The 20796-nt window shown below is 60.2% G+C and overlaps 1 protein-coding gene across 2 annotated transcripts in view; it reads right to left on the bottom strand.

Annotated features, from left to right (window-relative positions):
- Position 1: 1 nt before the first annotated feature.
- Positions 2-20796, bottom strand: part of VEZT (vezatin, adherens junctions transmembrane protein) — a 40152-nt gene continuing 19357 nt past the window's right edge. Inside the window, exons 6-12 of one of the 2 annotated variants that reach the window (XM_068142857.1) lie at positions 17132-17281; positions 16250-16397; positions 11950-12278; positions 11434-11627; positions 8521-8621; positions 7792-7999; positions 2-5527 (exon numbers count right to left, since the gene is read on the bottom strand). In XM_068142857.1, the coding sequence (XP_067998958.1) occupies positions 4938-5527; positions 7792-7999; positions 8521-8621; positions 11434-11627; positions 11950-12278; positions 16250-16397; positions 17132-17281 (1720 nt within the window). In that variant the 3' untranslated portion in view covers positions 2-4937. The remainder of the gene's footprint in view (positions 5528-7791; positions 8000-8520; positions 8622-11433; positions 11628-11949; positions 12279-16249; positions 16398-17131; positions 17282-20796) is intronic. The other variant, XM_068142859.1, reaches the window with a different exon arrangement.

Below are 20796 nucleotides of genomic sequence, written 5' to 3'. Positions count from 1 at the left end.
GTGAGAAGAAGAGGTTTTAATGAGAGAAGGAGGAGTACAGCAACACAGCTGGTACAAAGAGATACACAATCAACACAAGGGTCTAATAAACCAGCAGGGAAGTAGAGAAACAGGGAGGGGGTTGGGGGGCTGGAGAAGGAGGCTTGCTCCAAAAGATACAATCTGAAGTCTTCAGAGCTAGAGCTGTACATTCTTGGCAGTATAGGAAGGGTCCAGCTCCTGCCCAGGGCAGCTCAGCACTCTGAGCACCCCCAGGCAAAGCAAAGCATCACAGACCCCAGGTGGGGGGCAGGCTTCTGCCAGCAGCAGCTGGATCTGCTCAGTGTGCCCAGGAAAACAAACCAGCCTGGCACAGCAAGGGGCAGCAAGGCCTTGGGACTGCACAGCAAGGGGCAGCAAGGCCTTGGGACTGCACAGCAAAGGGCAGCAAGGCCTTGGGACTGCACAGCAAAGGGCAGCAAGGCCTTGGGACTGCACAGCAAGGGGCAGCAAGGCCTTGGGACTGCACAGCAAAGGGGCAGCAAGGCCTTGGGACTGCACAGCAAGTGCTGCTCAGGCACTGGTTCAGAGCTCCTGCCTCAGCAGGCTTCCCTGCCTGCCTGCCCCTCCCCAGGCAGCCCTGAGCTTCCCTTCCTGCAGACACCAGTCAGGAGAGGAGAGTGCTCCCCCGCCTGGGGATGCCCCAGGGAGAAGGCTGACAGCAAGAGGAGTGCACCAGCCAGGGCCCCTGACCTCAGCAGGCGCCAGGCCCTGCTCTGGCCCCAGCCTGAGCACCCTGAGGGAGCCACCAGGCTGCAGGCAGAAGCAGCCCTGTGCTGCTGCCCCTGCTCTGGCACCTGCAAAGTGCACAAAGTCTTCTTGGCAGCCATGCAGCCAGACAGGTGCCCAGGATCTGCCTGCTGCTGGCTCCCAGCTGAGCCCCAGCTAGGAGGCTCCAAGGGGCTGCCTGAGAGGAGGCTGCACTGAGCTGGGGATTGCCTCTTCCAAGTAACCAGGGCTGGGACAAGAGGGCATGGCCTCGAGTTGCACCAGGGGAAGGTTAGGTTGGAGATGAGGAACAATCTCTTTGCTGCCAGAGTGGTCAGGGCCTGGCAGAGGCTGCCCAGGGAGGTGGTGGAGTCCCCAGCCCTGGAGGGCTTCCAGAACCCTGTGGCCATGGCACTTGGTAAGAAAAAGCAGCACAGGAGGGCAAGGCAGGAGCAGGCCTGTGCCAGGGCTGCAGCCCTGCAGCCTCCCAGCCAGCCAGCAGGCTTCATGCCTGCTGCCAAGGCCTGCAGGGCCAGAGCTGCCTGGGGCTGTGTCCAAAGCAGCAGCAGCAACTGGCAGCAGAGAGGCAGAACAGCTCAGGGGGGTTGGTGCAGCTGAAGGAAGGAGGCTGACACCAGAGAGAGCTGGAGGGAGCAGCCCCAGGGCCTGATCTGCATGGAGCTGGCTCTTGCCTTTCCAGCACAGCAGCCTGAGCCTGGCTGCAACGAAGAGCAGAGGAGCTGTGCAGAGCAGCAGGAGCAGCAGCCTGCTGAGCATCTCCTGCCACACTCAGGAGAGGCTGTGGGCTGCAGAGTGCCACATGAGACCTCCCCCTGGTGCCCTGCCAGCAGCTCCCTGCTGCAGCTTGCCCTTTCCAGCCTCCCCTCCTCTAGTTTAGCTCTCCTTTACTGAGCAGTGCCACAGCAGCTCATCAAGGGTCTGCTCTGCCCCTTCCCTGTGGCACTCTGTGCTGCCCTGAGGGCCTGGGCTGGGAACTGCTAAGGGTGCAGCGGGCAGGAAGCGCTGAGCAGCTGTGCTGGTGTTCCAGACCAGGCAGGGGGGCAGGCAGGCACTGCCAGGGGCTCAGCTGCAGAGCCTCAGCAGGAGAAGACACGAGGGAAAAGCTTCCTAAGCCGGGGGGGAAGGCAGTGTGCATCTGAACCACCCCCACAGCCTGCTGGCTAGAGGGGAGCTCAGGCCTGGTGCTGCTGGGCAGCAGGAGTGGCAGCTGTGGTCACCTCAGCAGGTAGCTGGGAAGTCTGAGAGGAGAAGAACCTCTGTGGCAGGCAGGCAGGCCCCTGGCAGCAGCCATGTGGAGCACAAGGAGCACCTCTGGGTGTGCATGGGTGGGAAAACTCCTGCAAGCCCTCCAGGGACATCAAGAACCAACTCACTGCTGCTCTGACTAGCAGGCAGAGGGGCTCAGCTCAGGGGGCTCAGCTCAGGGGGCTCAGCTCAGGGGGCTCAGCAGAGCTGCCAGTGGGGAAGGCTCAAGCACAGCCTAGGGCCTGAGCTCTCAGAGCTCAAGGCTGGGCAGCTGTGGAGCCACAGCACCTTGGCACAGCAGCTGGAGAGCAAGCTCTCAGCCCTGCTGCAGGAAGGAGCAGGCTTGGCACAGCTGGGCATGTGAGGAGCAGCCTGTGTCCAAGCAGCAGCCTGCTGAGGAGACTTCACCATCCCAGGATCCCCAGGGAGGGAGATTGCTGGAAGTGACTGTTCTGAGAGCCAGGAGGGAGTAGGAGGGGCAGGCTGAGGTGCAGGTCAGAGCTCCCTGGAAGGAAAGGCAGGACAGACAGGTTGCCAGCCCTGAGGACTTCATGAGGATCAGACAAGCTCAGAGGCGAAGGGAAGGTGACCAAGCTGCTGAAGAGCTGGCTGCAGGATGCTGAGGAGAGCTGGAGACTGCCAGGAGGGCACTGGAGGGAAGGGCAGGCCTAGCCTGGAGGAGGTGCTGGAGCCTTGCAGCAGGCTGCTCAGGGTGGTGCAGTCTCCATCTCTGGAGACCTTCACCTGGCCACACTCCTGTGTGACCTTCTCCAGGCAACCCTGCCTTGGGAGGTCCCTTCCCACCCCTGCCACTGTGAAAGTCATGGGGCCTGGCTCAGAGCCTCCAGAGTCACCTCAGGGCAGCCCTTCCCAGGAGGGGTGAAGCCAGAGGAGCCTCTCCAGCCCCTGTGTGCCCTGGCCCTGTCTTCTGCAGCATGGCTGCTGGTGCTCAGGCTTCTGCTGGAGGCTCCTGACCTGCTGCAGTGCAGCAAAGGGACCTGGGTGAGAAACAAGCCCCAGCCCCCCCCAGCTGCTCTGGGGGCCAGGAAGAGGTGAGGAGGCAGCAGGCTCTGAGGGGACTGCAAGAGAGCAGGCAAGAGGCACTGAACACTTGAGAGCCATCCTGCTCCTGCACAGGATCACAGCACTGCTCCAGCACCCCCCAGGCCTGGCTGCCCCCAGGCTGCCCCCCAGGCTCATGCAGCCTGCCTGTGAGCACTCCTGGGGGGCCAGGGAGGCCTTTGGGGAGATGAGGCTGAGCAGGGCAGCAGCAGCCAGCAGGAGCTTGTTTAAAGCTGAGCAGCTGTGGCCCTGGATGAGACCTGGAGGACAACTCACCCATGCCTGGCTCCCATCCCAGAGTCTCTCTCAAAGCTGTCATTGTTAAGCCTGTGGAAGCACAAAGGTCAGGCACCCTGAGCAGCCCTTGTGTGGTGCTCCTCCTGAGAGCAGATGGCTGCTGCTGGCAGCCAGCACTCCTGAAGCTACCAAGCCCTGACTGCTTCCTCCCTACCTAGGAATGGACCTCCCTTAAGCAGCTCAGCACAACCACACAGCTCTTCTGGTTGGAAAGGCTCCCTGAGCTCACCCAGCCCAACCAGCACCCCAGCCCCACCATGGCCATCCAGCCATGGCCCCAGCTGCCATGCCCACAGGGCTTCTGAGCCTCCTGTCTGCCATCCTGCACCCCATGGGTGGGCTGGCTGCCCCCTCCCCTCCCCTCATTCACCTTCCAAACCCCAGTGCTGGACAAGAGCAGACCTCTAACTGGTAGCCACACACTGAGTCTGAACTGGGAACTGGGAAGTGCTGCCAGTGCTGGCAGGAGGAGGTGGAAGCACAGCACACAGCAGAGCCAGCAGTGCCTCCTGCAGCCCTCAGGCAGCTGTGTGCTGGCTGCAGCCAGAGCAGGGTGGGCAGCAGGGCAGCAGAGGGGATCCTGCCCCTGGGCTCTGCTCAGACCTCACCTCCAACCCTGCCTCCAGCTCTGGGGTCCCCAGCAGGAGAAGGACACAGAGCTGCTGGAGAGAGTCCAGAGGAGGCCACAAGGATGCTCCAAGCTGAGGCAGAGCAGGGTCAGAGTGGAGCTGAGGCAGAAGTTGTTCAGCAGGAGGCTGCTGAGCCTCTGGCCCAGGCTGCCCAGGGAGGCTGTGGCTGCCTCCTGCCTGGGGGTGTTGAGGGCCAGGCTGGATGAGGCCCTGAGCAGCTGAGTGTAGCTGAGAGCTGTCCCTGGGCATGGAGGGAGGTTGGAGGAGCTGAGCTCTGAGGTTGGCATTTCTTCACCCCTCACCCATGGTGAAGAAGCCTTCCTCTGCAGCAGGACTTCCTCTATCCCACCCCCCCAGCACTCACCTTTCAAGTTTTGCCTCCAAGCTCTGCTTTTTCAGCTGGGAGCCACAGCACTAAGCACAGCACCACCCAGCCCTGCCCTGGCTTAGCCAACACCCTGCAGGCACAAAGAGGAAGCAGGAGGTGGAGGGCAGGTCCCAGGCAGCAGTTCAGGCTCCTCCATCAGCAGTGGCCTGGCTGGGTTGTTGGTTTGTTGGCACAGCCATTCATCCCAGGACAACAGGATCAGAGAGCAAACCCAGAGCACAGCTCAGGGGGTGCTGGAGTTCCCTTTTCAACTTCTTTCCAGCCAGGAGAGAGCAGCAGCAGAGGAGATCTTGATGGACTGAAGCAGCAAGCACTAACTGCAGCCCCCAGCACCAGGCTCTTCTCCAGGCAGCAGCCAACCATCTCCTGAGTGCAGCCTAAGCCTCTCTCACCTGCACACCTTCCCCACCTTCAGAGGTCCTCTTCAGTGTCTCAGACTTACAGATGCTGAGGTCTCCTTTCCTCCAGCCAGCCTCAGCCTTGCAGCCCCCACCTCAGCCTCCTCCACCACCTGGCCTGCTGTTGCTTGAGCCACATTCACCTCAGACTCAGCATTTGCCTTCACTTCCAGAGCCTCTCTCTTCACTCTCAGAGCCTCTCTCTTCACTCTCAGAGCCTCTCTCTTCACTCTCACAGTCCTCCCCGTGCTCTTCACACTCCTCCTCCTCCTCATCTCCAAAAGTCTCCTCTTGCATTGCAGTGAAAGTGAGAGACCTGGCAGCAGCCTGTGCAGCCAGGCCTGATGTGAAGGCGAGCTCTGTGGCTGTGTGGAGCTGGGCCAGCCTGTGCTTGAGCCTGGAGTGCACTGCATCCTTCCAGGGAGGCTCTGCAGCCTCTGCTCCATCCCAGCTGCTGGCCTTCAGGTCTTCCCCCTGCTGCTGGCCACACTTCCCTTCTTCAGCCCTCTCAGAAACACCTTCCTCAGCAGCACTGCCTTTGTTTTCCTCCACCTCAGGGTCTTCAGAGCAATTCTCTGTCCTGCTCTCATCAGCAGCATTCCCTCTGGGCTCTGAGTCTGTCTCTTCAGCTCTCTCACACCTTTGGCTACAGCTCTGCTGCTCTGTAGCTGAATCCATGTGTGAGTCCCCATTACTGGGGAGCTTCAGTGGCTCTACAGGAGACAGGGGTTTCACTGCAGCTTAAAGAGGGGGGAGAAACAGAAAGGATGACTAAAAGCAAGCTGCTGGAGAGCAGTAATTTAGTCACAGAGACTGCAAGGGTCAACATGGCTTAAAGCAACCAACCTCTGAAACAGCAGAAGCAACACAAGCCACAAGCAAACAACACTTGCAACAGAAGGGTCTGCTCACCACGAGGCTGCAGCCAAATGTGAAAGCCACTTGCTGGAACTGCCCCTGCAGCTCTGTGACATGAAGAGACAGCACAAGACTGAGCATGGCTGCAGCTGGCATCAGCCACAGATGATGCACTTGAAGTGAGAAAGGAACACAAGGAACAGTGCTGCACTGTGCACAGCTGGGAGCTGCCTGGGGTGAAACAACACTTTACCTACTCCCACCAAGAGAGCTGAGCCAGGAGCAAGTCCTTCCAGGCAAGGTCTGGCCTCAGGCAGCACGCCAAGGCCACACACCCCGAGTCCCACAGCCAGGGAAGGTGTCCTCACAAACAGAGGGTGGGTTAAGTTAGGCCTCTCCTGAAGTTAGTAGCAGCAGCCAGCCCCAAGGGATGCTGGCCAGGAAGTCTCTCCTCCCAGGGCCCAGGGTTAGTACAACTTGGTACAGTCACTCCATGAGGAAGGAGAACTTGTCCAGCTCCAGTGGCCCTAAGCTGCAGCAGCTCCATTAGAGTAGCAGCAGGAACAAAACTGAGTGGCAACAGCAGAGTCCCAAGGTGCATTTCCCTCTCTACTTCCACTCTGCCTCTCCCCCTGTAAGCAGAGATGAGAACAGCTCTGGGACACAAGCAAGCTCTGCACAGGAAACAAAATGCAAGGCCTCAGGAGTCCTCCACTGCCCCCTGGCTGGGGCAGTCCTGACCTCAGCTGGCTGAGAGCAGCAGTGTGGGCAGGGCTGGCAGGCTGAAACTCTGCCCCTGGAGCTGCCATGGGAGCAGACACAGCCCTGCAGGCACCCATGGGCAAGCCCTGAGCTGGCTGAGCTGGCTGGAGATGCCCCTGCTGACTGGGGCAGGAGGGACAAGCTGCCAGGCTCCTTTCAGTGGTGCTCAGCAATAGGGAAAGGCACAGGAGGTGTAAGCTGGACCCCAGGAGGCTCCACCTCAGCATGAGGAGAAACTTCTTTGGTGTGAGGGTGCTGAGCCCTGGAGCAGGCTGCCCAGAGAGGCTGTGGAGCCTCCTGCTCTGGAGAGCTCTCAAACCCTCCTGCATGCAGTCCTGGGGGGCCTGCCCTAGGTGATCCTGCTCTGGAAGGGGTTGGACTGGCTCACCTCTGGGGTCCCTCCCTGCTCCTGGCATTCTGTGGCTCTGAGTGGCCTGGGTGCTTCTTTTGCCATAGCTGTGGCTAAAGGAACACACAGGAGGAGGCTGTGAGGAGCAAGCTGTGGGGCTGATGCTGATGCAGTCTCCTCAGTGAGGGGGTCTGGGGCTGGGTGCTCTCACTGAGGGACTGCAAGGGGCAAGCCAGCTCTTTGTCTTGTGGCAGGCACTGGCAGAGGCAGAGCCCTTGGCTGTGCTGCCAGACCTGGGGGGTGTCCTAAACACCAGAGGAAGTGAAGTGCTTCAGAAGGCTCTTCACAGCCTCTGTAAGAGGAATGAGAATGGGAAAGGGCAGGGGAGAGGGGAGGCCAAGTGACTGCCAGCCTAGCAGAGCCCAAGTCCAGCAGGGAGGGGAGGGAGCTGCTCCCACTCCTCTTGCTGGGGCAGGGGCTGAGGCAAGAGCAGCTCTCCTACTCCTGCCCTCAGCTGCAAGTGGCTGGAGCTCCCCAGCAGCCCTCAGAGCCCTGGGCTTTAGTGCTGTTGTCAAAGGTACTCTGCATGCCCAGTGTCTCCTGGGAGCCAGAGCCAGGCTGGCCCTTTGAGGAGCCTTCAGTAGTCACAGCCTAGCCCTTCACTTGAGCCTAGCTCCTGAGCCTGGGGCTATTCCTGCTGCTTTCTTTGCATTCTGGGCAATGATTTGTTTGTGCCCCTGGCTACAACTCCTGCCTAGGGAAAGCCATGGCAGTCAGCTCAGTTTGAGGGGCTGAGGGCCTGACAGTTCTGTGTGCTGTGTGTTAAATCATTCAGCTCCAGACCCTCTCTGGAGCCCAGCTCCCATTTCCCCGAGGTGTTTTCAACAGGCAGTACAAGGAGATGGAGCAGCAGACCTCTGCCAAGGACTCTGCTACAGCAAAGCCCTGGCCCAGTGCTGCCACAGCCAGCAGCTGGGGGAACCAGGGCCCAGCCCCTTCTCAGAGGGGAGTTCCTTCCTCAGGAGCCATGCTTACCATGGTCACTGAAGAGCAGCTGCTTCCACTTCTGCCTTTCTACCTCTGAAGCCTTGAAGCCCAGCACAGATTTGAGCTCTTGCAACACCCTCTTGGACTCCTGCCTCTCTCGTTCCTGCTTCTCTCTCTCTTCCTGGGAGAAGCAGTAGAAATCTTCCCTCCTGTGCTCATTCTCTGAGTCAGAATAATCCACATAGGCTTCCAGCTCCTGAAGACAGAAACCAAGAGAGAAGGAAGATGTTGACCCTCACAGTCAGTGCAGGTCCTGCCCTGCAACCCGAAGCACAGCCAGGTGACCTCAGCAGCCCAGCACATAACAGGATGGGGCCCAGCCTGAGCAGAGCCAGAGGGACTGACACTGCTCTCAGTGTCTGACTAATGCTGGAGCAAGGCCACTCACTGGAAGTTAACCTTCCTGCAGCCACCTAAGGTCTCCTTTCACACATGAGGGTGACCAGCACCAGGAGACACCTCCTGGGGGTGAGGCTGCTGGAGCAGGCTGCCCAGAGAGGCTGTGGAGTCTCCTCCTCTGCAGACTTTCCAGACCCACCTGGCTGTGTTGCTGTGTGCCCTGCCCTGCCCTGGCAGGGGGTTGGGCTGGATGCTCCCCAGAGGTCCCTTCCAACCCCTACCCTTCTGTGACTGTGCACACAAGGCCTGGGTGCAGCACACAAGGCCTGGGTGCAGCACACAAGCCCCAGCTTGCATTTGAAGCAGTGCTTCTTTTACCTGCTCCTCAGGGACTGGGTCTCTGTTTTCTATGTATATGGCAGGCTGGCTTAAAGGGACTGCAGTGTGCTGGAGGCTGGCACAGGGAACCTCAGGTTTGCCTTTGGGGGGAGAGAAGAGAAGGCATTAAACAAAGAAGAGGAAGAGATGAGGGAAGCTTGGATGTTTCTGACTCGGGCAGGGCCCAGGCACCTCCAGCAAACAGCACTGGCAAAGCTTCCCCCTGGAGACATGGGGCCTGAAGAAGCACCACAGGAGACACCCAGCACAACTATCAGAGCCTGCTAAAGATGTCTACCAGAGCCACACAGCTTCCCTCTCACCACTGAGGCTAAGCAACCAGCAGCAGCTCCCTCCTCAGCACTGCTCATCAGACACTGCAAATGCTACCCCCTCTGCCCTGCTGCTGCAGCTGGTGAGCTGCACTGACCAGCAGGGCTGATGAGGGCAGCCTGGATGGGCTGGGATTGGTCAGCCTGGAGAAGAGGAGGCTGAGAGGAGACCTCATGGCTCTCTGCAGCTCCTTGAGAGGAGGCTGGAGCCAGCTGGGGCTTGGGCTCTGCTCCCTAGAAACTAACACCAGGATAAGAGGAACTGGCCTCAAGCTGCACCAGGGCAGGGCCAGGGTGGAGATCAGGAAGAATTTCTTGGCTGCAGGAGTGGTCAGGGCCTGGCAGAGGCTGCCCAGGGAGGTGGTGGAGTCCCCAGCCCTGGAGGGGCTCAGGAAACCTGTGGCCATGGCAGCTGGGGCCAGGGTAGAGTGGCCATGGGGGTGCTGGCTAGAAGGTTGGCCTGGGTGATCTGGGAGAGCTCCTCCAAGCCTTCTGCCTCCATCAGTCTGTTCCATGCTCTGCTGCAGCAAGTGCTGGGCAGCTTGGACACCATGCCTGCTACCAGAGCATCCTGACCACAGCTCTTGCCACAGGACTCATTGGGGTTTGCATCAAGGCAAAAGAGAGCTCAGCCTGGCTGCAGGGGTCCTCTTCCCAAGAGCTTCCAGGAGGCACAGGGCAAAAGGAGCTACTGGAGTGAAGTAATTCACATGAGCATGGCTGGCAGGGCAGCTCTAGAGAAAGGCAGCAGAAGAATTAGAGTGGATGAGCTTGACAAGGTCAACTCCCAGGAGCAGGACTGCTTGGAATGACCTCAGGGAAGTCAAATACAGTCAGACAAAAACAGTTCTCCATGAGTAGCATTCATTTAAAAGCAGCTCCTGTGATGCACTTCAGTGCAACTGCTGCCAAAGGGAGGCTGAGCTCCAGCTCCCCCCCAGCAAAGCCACTGGGCAGCAGTGAAGGGAAGGATCTCTGTGCCCCCCATTCCCCATGCAATGCCTCCCCTCCACAGCTGCCAGCAGGAGAGTCCTGAGCTGCAGCAGGTCCCAGGGCCTGCTGGCAGAGTGCTGCACACAGCAGAACCAAAGCTCCAGCAGCCACAAACACTCTGGTGTGCAGTCCAGAGGCCAGGGACTGCTGCCTGAGGGGACATCAGCACCACAGCAGGCTGGCACAGGCAGGGCACTGCTGACTGAGAGGGAGGCTGGCAGAGCAGACTGCCAGGCACAGCAGACACTAATGTGGTGAGCTCATGCCTGGACCTGCACAGAAGCTCATGGAATGGCTCAGGTTGGAAGGGAGCTCAGAGCTCAGCCCCTCCAGCCTCCCCTCCGTGCCCAGGGACAGCTCTCAGCTACACTCAGCTGCTCAGGGCCTCATCCAGCCTGGCCCTCAACACCCCCAGGCAGGAGGCAGCCACAGCCTCCCTGGGCAGCCTGGGCCAGAGGCTCAGCAGCCTCCTGCTGAACAACTTCTGCCTCAGCTCCACTCTGACCCTGCTCTGCCTCAGCTCCAAACCATTCCCCCTGGGCCTGGCTCCAGACCCCCTCAGCAAAAGTCTCTCTGCAGCCTTCCTGCAGGATCCCTTCAGGTGCTGGCAGCAGCTCTGAGGTGCCCCTGGAGCCTTCTCCTCTGCAGGCTGCACAGCCCCAGCTCCCTCAGCCTGTGCTCAGGGCAGAGGATTTCTTTCATAGCCAATTTCTGCACCAGTCCTCTCTGTGCTGGAGTTAGGATGAGCAAGGGCAGCTTGCCCAGCTGTGGGCCCACAGCAGCATCCATCCACCTGCTGCACATCCCAGCCTGTGTCCTGCAGAGCTTAGCTCCCTGCACATCTGCATTTCAGCAGGGAGCTTGCTGGCAGCCCCAGCCCCAGGTCCATCACCAGCATGTTCCAGCTGCCCAACTGTGCCTTGCTTGGGCAGTACCAAAGCCCCTGGCAGGAAGAACAGTTAGGAAGGGCAGGTTCAGCTCCATGTCAGGAGAGCCTCAGCTCACTTCCAGGGTTACAGCTGGACTCCATGGTCTGAGAGGTCCTTTCCCACCCTCTGTGAGGATGCAAGGCAGTGGTGATGCCCAGCAGCAGCATGGGCAGCACAGGGCCCTCAGGCTGGGGTAAGGTGCTCAGTGTGTCTCCCAAGCTCACTCCCAGGGAGAAGGCAAAGGACATGAAGTGCTCCAGGCAATGCCATGGCCAAGACAGCCCTGTGGCAGTGCCAGTGCAGTGTCAATCAGCTCTCCACCTCCAATGCAAGACACAAATTCAGCTCTCAAGGACATTCACCCAAGTCCTTCACACCAGAGCCACCAGGCAAAGGCAGAAAGCCTCTCCTGGCCCCACCTGGAGATGAACAGCCTGAGCCCACAGGGCTGGGGCAGAGTTAGCAAGGTGACTCTCTCTTTGCTGGAACCAGAGCCTCAGGATCACCACAAAGAACAAACTCTGACCTATGTACAGAGACTGGTCAAAGTGGGTGGCTGAGAGACCCTCTTCAGCCAGGGCTGGGCTGCCTGGGGTGGATGCTGTCTTTGCCCCTTGCAGGGCCTCCCATCACTGCCAGGTTCAGCCCCACATTGTTACCTTTTTGCCTGGGGTTCCTTCCACTCATCCTTTCCACCTGAGAAATGGCTTCTTCCCAGCAGCTGTTGCTTGCCTGCATGTGGGGCTGGATAAACTTCAGTTTCTGCTCCAGAGCCTGGTGGGCTTCTGTTGTCAGCTCAGCTGCCTCCTTAGTGCTGGCAAGCTTTTCAAGCTCATCCTCAAGGATGATTACCCTGAGTGATGAAGAGATCACAGCAAGAACTCACAACACAGACCTGACCTCACCTTCCCTTCAGCCATTCCCTTTCACATCCTCTGATCTTCCCCTTCAGGGAGAGGCTGCCCAGGGAGGCTGCGGAGTCTCCCTCTCTGGAGGCTTCCCAAGGCCACCCGGATGCGTTGCTGCGTGCCCTGCCCCGGCACCGGGCGCTGTGTCGGTGCCCCCCAGCGCTCCGTGGGTCCGTGACGGCGCCGCCCGCGGCTCTCAGCCCGCAGAACCCGCGGCCGAAGCCCCCTCCCGCAGGCTGCCCCGGGGGCCGGGGGGGACTCACTCACTCGTTGAGCAGCGCCTTGAGGTGGAGCTGCAGGCTGCGCAGCGCGGTCTGCAGGCTGCCCAGCTGCCCGCAGCGCTGGGGCCGCGCCGGCCGCTCGCCGCCCGCCGGGGGCTGCGTCTGGAGGTAGCGACAGAACTCGTAGCTCCTCCGCAGCTCCTCCAGGCAGGCAGCCTGCGTGTGAGGGAGCCCTTGGGTCACGTCGGAGAGGATGTGGTGAGGCAGGCGGGCGGCGCACAGCAGCGGCTGGGGGCAGGCGTTGGACGGCGAGAGGAGCAGCGCCAGCCGCCGGAAGAACTCCGAGCTCTGGCCCACCCACAGCTGGAAGAGCACCTGCAAGACAGGGCAGGGTCGGCGCCGGGCACAGGGCACAGGGCAGGGTCGGCGCGGGGCACAGGGCAGCAGGGCAGGGTCAGCTCCGGGCACAGGGCAGCAGGGCAGGGTCGGCTCCGGGCACAGGGCAGGGTCGGCGCCGGGCACAGGGCAGGGTCGGCGCGGGGCACAGGGCAGGGTCGGCGCCGGGCACAGGGCACAGGGCAGGGTCGGCTCCGGGCACAGGGCAGGGTCGGCTCCGGGCACAGGGCAGCGGGGCCGGGCTGGGCTCCTCTCTGGGCACAGGGCAGAGTCAGCTCTGGGCACAGGGCAGAGTCAGCTCCGGGCACAGGGCAGCAGGGCCGGGCTGGGCTCCTCTCTGGGCACAGGGCAGCGGGGCCGGGCTGGGCTCCGGGCACAGGGCAGAGTCAGCTCTGGGCACAGGGCAGTGGGGCCGGGCTCCAGAGGGAGTCTGCTGCTACAGCCTGGGAAAGCATTCCTTGGGCAGCAGCAGGAAAACCTGAATCACAGCACGGCCCAGGCTGGCAGGGAGCTCAGAGCTGATCTCCAGCCTCCTGCCATGCCCAGGGACACCTCTCAGCTGGACTCAGCGGCTCAGGGCCTCATCCAGCCTGGCCATGCTGGCACTGGGCCAGTGGTTGGACTCGATGATCTTGGAGGTCTTTTCCACCCCAAGGAAGGCTCTGGCTCTCTGCTTGGGAATGTCAGCCCCGGTTCAAGAGGAGCAGCCAGTGCAGCTGGGAGCAAGGGAAAGCTCCACTGCAATGGCCTGGGAGCCTGCAAGGGAGGGAACTGCTTCCCAGCTGCAGGGGCAAGGACTGGCTCAGGACACCAAGGCAGATGGGGACTCCTCCTCCTCTGCAATGCAAGGGGCAGCTGTGACACTTCTCCCTGCAGCAATGACCCCCATCAAAAGGGGCCTGTAGGTGCAGGCTGTAACCCAGAGTGAGGGACACTCCTCATGCCTTTCCCCACCTCCTACAGCTGCAGAGCAGAGCTCACAATGCACTGGTGCTGAGGTCCTGGACCTGCAGCGCTTGGAACAAGAGGTTTCCATCTTTGGGCTACTGCAGACAAGCAGCAGGGGTTGCTCCCCAGGGTGCAAACAACCAAGAGCAAAACATCCAGAGCAGTCCAATAAAAGCTGCAGTGCCTTCAGCTGGATGTGGCCTGCTGCAGCCCCAGGGCACATCCAGAACACTGGGATGCAAATGACCAAACAGTCCAAAGGACACACCAATAACTCCACTGCCAGGAGATGGTCGTGAGCAGAAGGGACACTGAGTGATGTGGAAGCCACCTGGGGCACACATGCAGGGCTGTGACTTGTCAGGATGCTGAGGGAAGAGGCAAACCCAATGGGCAGCAGCCAGGCAGGTGTCCCTGAAGCTGTGCTGCCCAGGTCAGGAGGTCAAGCAGCTCATGCTCTAAGCAGCACACCAGAAGAGCAAAACCTTCCAGCAGGCACAGGCCAAGAGGTGAGACAGCAGCACACGGGGTGGGGGACTCCAGGAATTCAGAGCAGTAATAATCCAAAACCTACCTGAGCAAAGGCAAAATGGTGAGAGGGAAGGAGATGCCAGGTGTGCCCAGGCCTGCCAAGAGCCTGCTGTGTCCATGTCCTGAGGAGCTGACACTTACCCTCACCCAAACCACCCCACTGCCTCCCCCAGCACTCTTTGAACTAAGCCAACATTTTCCCTCTTCAAAGTGGTTTAGTTCAGGGACAAGGCAGCAGAAGGACACAGACAGCATCTGCCCTGTGGCCTCCACCTGGGGCTGGATGAAAGTCATCCTTCTCACCAAATGGGAAGGAATGGCTGCATCCAGCTGCACTTCAGTGCAGAGGAAGAGCTGCCCAGCTGAGACTCAGCCTGAGGAGCACTGCACAGCAGCCCAGGCCTGCAACACAGGCAAGGCTGAGGGGAGACCCCACTGCCCCCTGGGACTCCCTGCAAGCAGGCTGCAGTCAGCTGGGGCTGGGCTCTGCTCCCCAGCCTCAGGTGACAGAAGGAGAGGCAATGGCCTGGAGTGTGCAGGGGAGGCTGAGGTTGGAGAGGAGGGAAAATGTCTTTGGTGCAGGAGTGGTCAGGGACTGGCAGAGGCTGCCCAGGGAGGGGGTGGAGTCCCCATGGCTGGAGGGGTTCAAGAAATGGATGGCCATGGCACCAGGGGCCACGGTGGGGTTGGGCTGATGTTGGACTGGAGCTCAGAGGACTTTTCCAACCCAAACAATTCCATGGCTCTATAAACATGTCCCAGTGTTATCCAAGCATCAAGGCAGGAATCTGCTTGGGACTGATTTATGTCAATGGAGCTTGGTTCAAGCACCCCCCAGCCTGCACCAGTGCCTGAGTTCACAGCAGCTGAAGTGCAGCAGCTGTGACCTGAGCTGCACCCAGAAGGCAGCCCAAGAGTTGGACTAAAGAACACCTCAGCAGTCACTGCAAATTGCAGGTGAAAACAGACTGCAAGCTGGAGCAGAGGAGGTGCCAGGGGAAGAGGAGGGAAACCTTTGTCCCTGTGAGGGTGCTGAGCCCTGGAGCAGGCTGCCCTGAGAGGTTGTGGAGCCTCCTGCTCTGGAGCCTTCCCATCCCCACCTGGCTGTGCTCTGTGTGCCCTGCTCTGTGTGCCCTGCCCTGGCAGGGGGGCTGCACACAATGCCCTCTGGAGGTCCTCTCCAGCCCCTGCCATTCTGTGCCTCTGACTTGGCTGGCAAGCTTGGCTTAGCTCTGCCTGCTTGCACAGTTGCAGTGAGGAACCACTCCAGAAGCTTGCATCTGATGCAGCCTCTTGTTTACAGCAAAACTTGGCAGCCACTGTTCCTGGGAACATTTAGTAGCAGAACAAAAGACATCAAGGGCTGGGAATTAAGTGAATGAAGTCCAACAGGAGGCAGCTCCACAGAACACAGAAGAATGGAATTGCCATAAAAAATGCTGAAAGGGAAGAGGCTCAGCAGAGGACCCCTGAGAAGCAGAAGGCCTGCACTGAAAGCAGCTCTTCCTTCCAGCTGCAAGCACTGACTCCTGCAGATGGCAAACCCAGCATCTGGGCTCCAAAGCTGGTACAAGGCCACTGCATGGCTGCCACTCTGCACTTCAGTGCTCTTCAAAGGTCCCAGAGTGGCTCAGGCTGGGAGGGAGCTCAGAGCTCAGCTCCTCCAACCTCCCCTCCATGCCCAGGGACACCTCTCAGCTACACTCAGCTGCTCAGGGCCTCATCCAGCCTGGCTGTCAACACCCCCAGGCAGGAGGCAGCCACAGCCTCCCTGGGCAGCCTGTGCCAGAGGCTCAGCAGCCTCCTACTGAACAACTTCTGCCTCAGCTCCACTCTGACCCTGCTCTGCCTCAGCTCCAAACCATTCCCCCTGGGCCTGGCTCCAGACCCCCTCAGCAAAAGTCTCTCTGCAGCCTTCCTGCAGGATCCCTTCAGGTGCTGGCAGCAGCTCTGAGGTGCCCCTGGAGCCTTCTCCTCTGCAGGCTGCACAGCCCCAGCTCCCTCAGCCTGTGCTCAGGGCAGAGCTGCTCCAGCCCTTGGATCACCTTTGTGGCCTCACTGGCTCTCCCCACGCTGGAGTGCACAGACTCCTGCCTGGCAAACACAGGCAGAGGGGAGCAGAAATACTCAGCAGCAGGTAGAAAAAGGCCCAAACTAAAGTGAAAGGAGATGGGAGTAAGGATCCTGTTTCCTTCAAGGCTTCTCCTGTGCCCAGGCCTGACAGGGATGGGCTCCTGGAGAGCAGTGAGCCTCCTGCCACCCCCATGCCTGGCACCCCTCTGGCATCAGTGGTGAACAGATCCCTTCTGTACCTCAGGTCCTGGAAACTCTGCTAACAAGGCTTGAAAACCTGCAGGTCAGTGGAACAAATGTTCCTACAGGGCAGGCAGTGCCAGCCCAGGGCTTCCTGAGAGGTGAGGGATTCCCAGCAGGAGCTCGTGGGGCTGCCTGTGTCCCCTGGGAGTGCTCACCTTGAGTGCAGGCAGGCTGAAGCCATCGGTCAGGTTGTGTGCCTCCTCCTCAGACACCTGCTCTTCACTCAGCCCCAGGCCCAGCTCCTTGAAGGGCACCACACAGATGTAGCTGCTCACATTGTCGCTCTCCGAGTTCAGAGGGTAGGTGCAGCTGCAGTCAAGGCGGCTAACAGCGCAGCTCTGGCACGGAACGCACAGCAGGGCAGGGCGCCCCCTGCTGACTGGCTCCTTGCTGGCAAGCTGTGTCAGAGCACAAAGATCCCATCCCACCCCAACGCACCCGAGCCAGCTCGGCTGGAGGCTTCGCACCCTCGCTCGGAGCTGAAGCTTCAGAGGCTCTTGGGAGGAAGGGGCCTGAGCCACTGGCAAACCCACACCCCCCCTAAACACACATCACCACACCTGAGCAAGGACAAGTGCCTCCTGCAAATGCCCCCAGCACTTCCAAGGGAGGAACATGCTAAGATTCCCAGAGGCAGTCCAAGCCAAGCCTGGACCAGAAGTCCTGGAGGCAGCAGAGGAGAGAGGAGGCCCCCGGGCAGCTTCAGAGCAGCCTGTGCCACAGAGCAGGCATGGGGTGGTGCCAGTGCCCTGGGAGCTCTCACTGCTCCGCTCACACTGCAGCAGGGCAGAGTGAGGCTGGACATCAGGGGGAAGCTCTGCACAGGGAGGCTGGGGAGACACTGGCACAGGCTGCCCAGGGAGGTGGCTGAGGCTCCAGCCCTGCAGCCATCCAAGCTCAGCCTGGCTGCGTCCCGGGGCAGCCTGCTGCAGCTGGAGCTGTGCCTGCCGCCTGCAGGGGGTGGGACAGGGTGCCCTGGGTGGGGTGGGGTCTGGGTGAGGGGCAGGAGCAGGGCTGGGGGCAGAGAGAAAGGATATGCTTTCAGCATGTAGAGCGTGGCCAGCCTGGCGGCGCGGAGGTTGGCGGCGAGCGCCCGGTACACAGCCCTGCGCAGGCCCGGCAGCTGCGGGCTGGGGTGCTGGCCAGCCCTGCTGAAGGGGCAAGCAGCACTGACCCTGTCAAGCAAACTTGAAAAGTAAAATGTGATACAACTGTGCAGATGTCCTACAGTGTTTGCACACAACAGCACAGCACTTCTGGCGCCCTCGGCACCGCCCAGGGCACAGCCCCGGCGGGGCACAGGCAGCCCCTCAGGGCAGCGGGCAGGGGGCTCAGCAGCCTGCTGCTGCTCCCACCCAAGCCAGGGCCAGTTGTGCTCTACAAGCCTTTCCAACACCACAGAATTGCTTGGGGGGAGAAGACCTCCATGCCCAGGGCCTTTCCTGACCTCCAACCCAGGCCTCCCTTGCCCCTGGCTCGGGGGGTTGGAACCGGATGAGCCCCAATGTCCCTTCCAACCCAACCCATCCTACAAGTCTCTGAACCCAGCTCCTGCCCCCCTTAGCCCTTAGGGATGTCTTCCACCAGACCAGGTTGCTGAAGGTCCTCCCAAATGGGCCTTGAACACCTCCAGGGAGGTGATTCCCTGTTCAGAGGGGAAGGGCAGGAGGGAGGAGGGCTGCAGGCCTGGTAACCTCCTGCAGCCCCTCTGAGCGATGAGCTGAGTAAGGCAGCAGACCTGAGCCTGATGTCTCTCCTGCTGCCTGTGCTTAGCTGGGCCAGGCTGTGCAGTGACTGGGAGGGGAAACAGCTTATGGCCTTCACTGCCAAATACCAGAAGCAAAGCAGCCCACCCAGAGAGCAAGGCTGGACCCAAGTCAGGATGTTTAATGTGATGAGCACCAGGGGCCTGATGCCAAAGGCTGCAGCTTGTTGAAGATGTCAGCTGAGAGAGCACATGGAAATATCTGTGTCCCACATGAGACTGTGAGTGATGTGCAAGGGCCTGCAGCTGGGCTGGGACAACCCCAGGCACCAGTCCAGGCTGGGTGCAGAGTGGGTTGGGAGCAGCCCTGGAGAAAGAGCCTTGGGGGTGCTGGGTGCTGAGCAGCTCCCCAGGAGCCAGCAGTGCCTCCTGCAGCCCTCAGGCAGCTGTGTGCTGGGCTGCAGCCAGAGCAGGGTGGGCAGCAGGGCAGCAGAGGGGATCCTGCCCCTGGGCTCTGCTCAGACCTCACCTCCAGCCCTGCCTCCAGCTCTGGGGTCCTCAGCAGGGGAAGGACACAGAGCTGCTGGAGAGAGCCCAGAGGAGGCCACAGAGATGCTCCAAGCTGAGGCAGAGCAGGGTCAGAGTGGAGCTGAGGCAGAAGTTGCTCAGCAGGAGGCTGCTGAGCCTCTGGCCCAGGCTGCCCAGGGAGGCTGTGGCTGCCTCCTGCCTGGGGGTGTTGAGGGCCAGGCTGGATGAGGCCCTGAGCAGCTGAGCCTGGCTGAGAGCTGTCCCTGGGCATGGAGGGAGGTTGGAGCTGAGCTCTGAGGTCCCTTCCAGCCTGAGCCACTCTGGGATTCTAGGATCCTATACTGCTTTAACAACCTCTCATCAAGGACTTTAAAGACCTAGTAAAATCAACCCCAAGTGTGCTGATCCATTTCTGAAATGAATTTCCACTGCCAGTCCTGCCATAGGTTTCCCTAGGGAGAGCACAGCAGGGAATGTTCTGCATGCCAGCCTCTGCCCTTTCCCTAGCTCCTGGAGGTCAGAGCTGGAAGGGTTTGTGGATAAGCTGCAGCTCAGTGGGCAGGGCCAAAGGGAAGGAACAAAACTCCTCTGCCATGAAGCAGAGCAAAGAGGCCTGGGTTGTGCTCCAGTGCTGTGAGCACCCCCAGCTCCTCCACACAACAAAGCCCCAGCATGTGCTGCCAGTGCCCAGCCAAGCCATTTGCTCTGCCTCTGGGCAGAGAGGCTTCAGGCTTCTTGTCAAACCCTTCCTTATTCCAGGAATCTCCCACTAGCACAAGTGGCAAACAGGTCTGTGTGCCAGGCATGCCCTGGCCCTAACTTCCTAATGGCCATTGATCTTCCCTGCATTTTAATTGGGCTCACAGAGTGCTGCAGCTTTGGCTCTCAGCCACAAAGAGCAGGAAGGGAAGAGAGGCTAAGTGCAGAGAGAGGCAACAGAGCTGGGGAAGGGGCTGGGGAAGAGGCCTCCTGAGGGGCAGCTGAAGGACCTGGGGTTGTGCAGCCTGGAGAGAGAAGGCTCCAGAGAGACCTAACAGCAGCCTTGCAGTACCTGAAAGGAGCTCCAGGAAGGCTGCAGAGGGACTGTGTGCAAGGGCCTGCAGGGACAGGGTGAGGCTGGCAGGGCACTGGAGCAGGCTGCCCAGGGAGCTTGTGCAGTCTCCTGGACACATCCCTGTGCAACCTGATGCAGGTGACCCTGTGTTAGCCTGGGGGCTCTCCAGAGCTGCCTTCCAACCACCACCAACTGCATGACCCCATGAGTGGGAAGATCCTCCAGGCTACAGCAAAGCAAAGCCTGCAGAGCTCTGGGCAGCTGCTGCCAGGGGCACACTGGCACTGCCAGGGGCACGCTGGCACTGCCAGGCTGCTCCCTCTCCAGCCACACTGCAGAGCCTTTGAACAGCTTGCCAGAGCTTTCAGTGCAGAGGCTGGCAGAGCAGGCATCAGCTTCAGTCCAGGCTGGGCTTTGTCCATCCCTTATCTGAGACATGCAGGGATGCAGGCACTGACCAGGAGTTCCTTTGGGTAGGCCTAGGAAGCACTCCAACTGTTTGGCCCCAGCTGGAATTTGGACAAGCCCTGACAGCAACAACTCTTCAGAGCCTGTCTGCAAAGATAAGGCTGCCTCCAGCCTCCCTGGGTGCTTCTGCAGCAAAATCCAACCCCCAGCACAGAGCTGGGCAGGCTGAGGACATGCTGCTGCATTCCAAAGGCAGAAGGAAGCACTGCTCCAGGGAAGCAAACCCGAGGCAGCTCAGGCTAGGAAATGAACTCCAAGTGGCTTCAAGGTTCATGGGAGAGCATGTGCCTGGGAGCAGCAGGGGCTGGCAGGGACACAGCTGCTTGGTCTGTTAGTGTGTTTAGAAAGAAGTCAGCTGGAGCTGAGCTGCTGGCCTTCCCCACCTCCCTTCACCTGCAGTCAGACTGGCACATGCTCACCCAGAGCTGTAAGAGCAAAGCACAGAAGCAGGCTGGCTGGCACCCACTGGACATGTCCTGGTGGTCTTTCCCACAGCAACTCACCACAGATTAGCCAAAGGCTGAGAGAGGTGAGGAGCCCTTAACTGACATCCCCTAACTGGCCCAGAGGCAAAGGCAGCAGTCAGTGACTGCAGAGTCTAAACACTCACCAACTGCAGGCAAGAAGAGAAGAGTGAGCTTGGGGGTGGGAAATGGCCTCTGGTGGCCTCTGTCCACTGCTGTGCTCTCATGACTGTCACTTGCTGCATACAAGCAGAATGGCTCCCAAGCCACCCTGTCTCCTGGGACCTGAGCACTCCACTTGGTTTACACAGATTTGTACATGAGACACAGGAAGTCCTCAAGCCAACAGTGCTGCTCTGACTCCCCAAACCAACTGGTACCAAACCCATGTCTTCAAGTGACTGACTGCCAGCAGAGAAGGAGGTCCCAAAGGTCTAGGGGGGAGGGAGCCTCAGCTCTGCTGTGGGACTCAGGGGGGTGGCA

Source organism: Melanerpes formicivorus, unplaced genomic scaffold (assembly GCF_026170545.1).
Source record: "Melanerpes formicivorus ecotype bairdi unplaced genomic scaffold, bMelFor1.0.p_v2 SCAF_8, whole genome shotgun sequence".
NCBI classification, from domain to species: domain Eukaryota; kingdom Metazoa; phylum Chordata; class Aves; order Piciformes; family Picidae; genus Melanerpes; species Melanerpes formicivorus.
Note: the sequence above shows the minus strand (reverse complement) of the source record. Positions and strands in the feature narration are given on the sequence as shown.